Raw genomic sequence first — 5,296 nt, 5'->3', positions numbered from 1 at the left:
CTAAAATCTGCAAAAAGATGTGGAGGCTTAGAATTACCAAACTTCAACAATTATTATAATGCTAACAGATTACAGTACATCTTAAAAATGGTCAAGAAATAATCCAGAAAATAACTCATGGATGGACTTGGAACAGCAGTTATGTGGAAAGATCAAACTGTCAGATCAACCATTTATCAGCCAAACAATAAAAAAACATGATTCTTTCCAAAGTATTAACATAAGTACCACCTTAACAGCCTGGTGGGATTTTCTCAAAGTATCCAAGTCCTCAGTCGTACCGTGTAAAATGACACCCATCTGGAACAACCCAGACATCCTTATAAACAAAAAGATGTTACAAACTCTTATGCAACCTAGATAATAGCATTTCAATTCCAATAACCAAATGCTCTCCTCTGCTCAGCGTGAACACACGGCACAAACACATTGACCAATCGCGTGCGACATGAAGAGAAAAAAAATGGGTGAGAGAGAAAAAATCCACGGCTCCCAGTAAGGAGCCGTGGTTTTTTGTCCGCGCGGACAATTCGGACCCTCGTCAGTGCCGTTCCACCTTCACGAGCTGAAACAGTCCTTGCGCGAGAGACTGAATACTTCCGCATGCGTGAGTGATGCTCATGTGCTCTCAGCTCAGAAATGAAGGAGGCACTGTTAATACAGACATTTGAAACTGAAATAAAAATAGTTGTCTCTAGTCCAGAGTTTATCAATTATTTTCTCTTATGTCCCCCCAAGAAGAACTTACCCCCCCCACCCAACTTTCTGCTGCAAATATCATTGGTGTCATTACTTAATTTACTCATGTTAAACGTATATCTCTTCAAAATATTGTACCTTTATTATCATTAAGGGAGCACCATCAGAAGGTGGGGCTGAATGCACTTCCTCCATTTTGTTGGACAGGTATGTTTCTCTTGGTTCAGAATCAAATGAAGAGAACAGTCGGCAAATTAAAATCTGGAGAGACACTGGTGCTTTCCAGTCTGTAATTTTGTGTGATGTTCTCCCCTTTCCTGAGCCGTCTGAGTTGGATTGCAGTGCCATAGGGGTTTTGTGGTTTTATGACACTCTCATTGCACACAATCAATCTCAAAAGTGATTTAGTGTCTGGGATGGTTTCTGTGGCTGTTTGTTCATCTATGCCCATTAAAGGTGTGTTCCTCATTTTATTGAACGATCTGGCTGGGGACAGGGTGTTAGCCGCTCCTGTGGTTACTTCCACCCCTGTAGAGCTGGAGTGTCCAGATAAGTTGGAGCAGGAGTACCCAGACATATTCCGTGTGTGTGCTGTCACTGGAGCCATGTCAAAGAGGTCATCAGAGAAAGATATCGACCCCCATGTTGATTTGTCAGACACTTTTTGGCTAAGGATGACATGTTTGGTTTTGGTCACTCTTTTCCCTCTCATGAGGACCTTAAAGCCGCCCAGGCTACAGACACAAGTTTGTACTCTTTGTTTGACAATGCTGTCCCAGAGGAGAGAGTAGAGAAACTCCCCCGTGCTTATTTCATTAGCAACGGTGTACTGATGAGGAAATGGACACCCCATGAGTTAACATGTGAAGACAGCTGGGGTAGTTTGTTTCAAGTTATTGTCCCTGTCATTTTTCGTGCAGAGGTTCTTCGCTTTGCTCATGATCACAGTTTAGCAGGTCATATGGGTGTGAGGAAGACTTTAGACAGAGTAACGAGACACTTCTACTGGCCTGGTGTTAAATCTGACGTGGCACGCTATTGTAGAACCTGTCATGTTTGCCAGATGGTGGGGAAACCTAATCAGACCATTCCTAAGGCTCCTTTACATCCCATTCCTGTCGTTGGGGAGCCCTTTGAGCACGTCTTGGTTAATTGTGTGGGTCCTCTCCCTCACACCACGTCTGGGAATCAGTATCTCCTGACTGTGATGTGCACAGCAACACGTTTCCCTGAAGCTGTTCCTTTGAGAACAATAACAGCCACTGCAATGTCTAAGGCCCTTGTGAATTTTTTTACACTGTTTGGACTCCCACAGGTGATTCAAACAGACCAAGGGACAAACTTTATGTCCAGGGTATTTTCTCAGGTGTTGCAGCAGCTCTCTATCAAGCACTGCAAATCTTTAGCTTATCATCCTGAGTCCCAAGAGGCCCTTGAACGGTTTCATCAGACTTTAAAGACCATGTTGAAGATTTATTGTCAGAAGTCTTGCAAGGAATTGGATGAGGGGGTCCCACTGCTACTTTTTGCAGCTAGGGAAGTGACTCAGGAGTCTCTAGGTTTCAGCCCAGCTGAGTTGGTGTTTGGAAATACAGTGCAGGCCCCTTTAAAGCTATTGAAAGAGAGGTGGTTGGAGGAGCCAACTTGCCAGACTGATCTATTGCAATATGTCTGTAGTTTCAAGTCCAAGCTTCTGAGGGCATGTGAACTTACCAGGAAGAATTTAGCAAAGGCTCAAGAGCAAATGAAAGTGAGGTATGATTAAAACACCCAGTATAGGGTGTTTTCCCCAGGAGACAAAGTGTTGACTCTTTTACCACTCCCAGGGTCCACCTTGCAGTCCCAGTACAGTGGGCCTTTCACTATTGAGCACAAAATCAGTGATACTGATTATCTGGTTCAGACTCCTGACCGAAAAAGGAAGAAACGTCAGTGCCATGTGAATCTGCTTAAGCCTTATTATGATAGCCTAGAGCCCAGGCCCGTTATGTCATTGTCTGTGTCCGTCTGTGTCAGAATCTGCAAATGACCCCGATGTGGTTTTGAAGGGAGTTCCTGAACGGAGACTGTTAAACTCTGAGCTACTTTTGAGTTTGGATGTACATCTGGCTTATTTGGACTGTGATAAGCGTGCAGAGATTGCTGCTGTTCTTCACAGATATCCTGAGCTTTTCTTGGACGTGCCTACTTGCACCACCGTTCTAGAGCACGACATAGATGTTGGTAAAGCTGTCCCTATAAAGCAACATCTATATCGAACAAACCCCGAGAAGCGTCAGGTGATGCAACAAGGGGTATCCTACATGCTACGACATGGGATTGCTCAGCCCAGTTCTAGCCCATGGAGTTCCTCATGTCTCCTGGTGGAAAAATCTGATAAGTCACCTCGTTTTTGTACAGATTTCAGGAAGGTTAATTTGGTTACTAAGCCAGACTGTTTTCTCTTGCCCCGCTTGGATGACTGTATAGACCGTGTGGGTTCTGCCGTTTTTGTTCCTAAACTTGACCTCCTTAAAGGTTACTGGCAGGTTCCTTTGACCCCAAGAGCATGCGAGATTTCAGCCTCTGTTACCCCTGATGATTTTTGTCAGTACATCGTGATGGCTTTTGGCATGAGAAATGTACCAGCAATATTCCAACGGCTAATAAACACAGTGCTATAGGGTGTACCAGGTTGTGAAACTTACAGGGTTGACTGAGGCTAATCTGACACTGAACCCTGCTAAATGTGTGTTTGGACAAGCCACAGTCACCTACTTGGGAAAGGTGGTTGGTTGTGGACACGTCTGTCCAGTTGAAGCCAAGATTGAGGCCATTGTGGACGATTCCCGGCACGAGACGTGACCTTAGGCGCTTTCTTGGCATGGCTGGTTATTATAGGGGCTTCTGTAAAAATGTTGCTATTGTTGCTGCTCCTCTAACCAAATTGCTCAGCCCAAAGGTCCCCTTTGAGTGGTCCAAGGCCTGTCAGATGGCCCTGAAATCACTGATGGTGTGTGCACCTGTTCTTGTTGCCCCAGACTTTAATCTACCATTCAAACTTGCATTGGAAGCCAGTGAGGTTGGTGCTGGAGCTGTCCTCCTTCAAGAACGATCAGGAGTTGAGCATCCAGTTTGCTACTTCTCCCGAAAGTTTAACTGCCATCAACTCCGGTACTCAACCATTGAAAAAGAAGCCCTTGAACTTATTCTGGCTCTTGAGCACTTTGAGGTCTATGTTTCTTCCACCCAAACAGTAGTGGTGTACACGGATCACAATCCACTGGTTGCCCTGCAGCGCATGAAGAATTCCAATCAACTTCTGATGCGGTGGTCCCTGTTTTTGCAAGGCTTTATTTTGGACATCTGCCATGTTAGAGGACGTGTTAGCGTTCTCGCGGATGCCCTCTCAAGGTCGTGAGTAGCAAAAAAAAAAAGAAATTGTTGCATGTTGGTGACAAACAGGTTTATGGGAGGGGATGTTATGTGGACTTTTTTTTTTTCTTTCAGTTTTTCCTTCCAGCTCCAGCCCCAGAACATCCTGATGGAGAAGGATTTAAAAGGCCCTTTTTGGCTCCTCCCTCTCTTTCCCCATGGCCGGCAGCCACACCAGCAGAACTGCTCCTGCCTGACTCAACAGCCTTCTTTCCCCCTCCCCAGTTTGTTAGTGGTTTATTGGGAATAAATCAGGTTTTTATCGTACCTCAAACACGTGGTCTCTCACTGACCCCGCCCCTTTTGTTTGTCTTACCTTTATGTGCTTGACACCGCAGCTGACGAGCCGGCTGGACTGAAGCGGATCCCAACAGACGTCAAAGATCTACAGCACAGACACAGGTGAGGACGCTCTACCTGAGCGGCGAGCACGCGTACAGCAAAGACCTACTCTGTCAGAATGTCCGGTTGCCGTGGCAAGGACCCGCCCCCTCCTCCAGTCCCAAACACAGACTGTGTTCTTAGCGTCCAGACCGACTGAGGCCAACCGCTGTGGGATCAGACACGAAGCTGTGAGCATTTGAAGGTGAACAGATCTGATCCAAATCCATGATCCAAGATCAGATAAAGAAACCAACAAAGACTTCTGTGTAAAACTGCAGTCCCATGCACTTGTATGGGGTTCACCTTTATGGGGGTTCACCTGTACAGGGGTTTACCTGTACAGTCGTTGACCCATTCAAATGTTGACTCGTACAGGGGTTTACCTGTACCAGGGTTTACCTGTACCAGGGTTTACCTGTACAGGGACTGACCCATTTAAAGGTTTACTTGTTATTCTTTCGTTTCTCCGCCTCTCCAGTTGTTGACTCAAGGGACATTTTAATGCAGTTTGAAAGCTGCTAACACATCGACGTGTGTGACATCACTTCCCTCAGATATCATGACCGTGTAAGGGGCTGAGAGCGAAGGGGGCGTGGTCTCACCTGCCCATCAGAGTCAAAGGCGAGGCAGGCGACTCCGTGGGTGTGAACGTCCCTGAGGATGGACACGGTCACCATGGCGTAAGTGTCCCACACACAGATGTACGGGTCCTTCCCCACCTGACCCGTCGCCACCTGGATCTTATCCGGATGGATCGCCAGGCTGAAAGACATAAACAGTCTGAGACCCGGGCGCTGTG

The 5,296-nt window shown here is 46.4% G+C and overlaps 1 protein-coding gene across 3 annotated transcripts in view; it reads right to left on the bottom strand.

Moving 5' to 3' along the window:
* Positions 1-5,296, bottom strand: part of LOC112144041 (echinoderm microtubule-associated protein-like 6) — a 29,763-nt gene that overhangs the window by 21,867 nt on the left and 2,600 nt on the right. For all 3 annotated transcript variants that reach the window (XM_036215762.1, XM_024268348.2, XM_024268349.2), the window contains exons 2-4: positions 5,100-5,259; positions 4,565-4,663; positions 4,430-4,498 (exon numbers count right to left, since the gene is read on the bottom strand). In XM_036215762.1, coding sequence (XP_036071655.1) covers positions 4,430-4,498; positions 4,565-4,663; positions 5,100-5,259 — 328 coding nt within the window. The remainder of the gene's footprint in view (positions 1-4,429; positions 4,499-4,564; positions 4,664-5,099; positions 5,260-5,296) is intronic.

The sequence above is a fragment of the Oryzias melastigma genome, linkage group LG16, assembly GCF_002922805.2.
Source record: "Oryzias melastigma strain HK-1 linkage group LG16, ASM292280v2, whole genome shotgun sequence".
Taxonomy (NCBI): domain Eukaryota; kingdom Metazoa; phylum Chordata; class Actinopteri; order Beloniformes; family Adrianichthyidae; genus Oryzias; species Oryzias melastigma.
The sequence above is the reverse complement of the archived record's forward strand: the minus strand, read 5'-3'. Positions and strand labels throughout refer to the sequence as shown.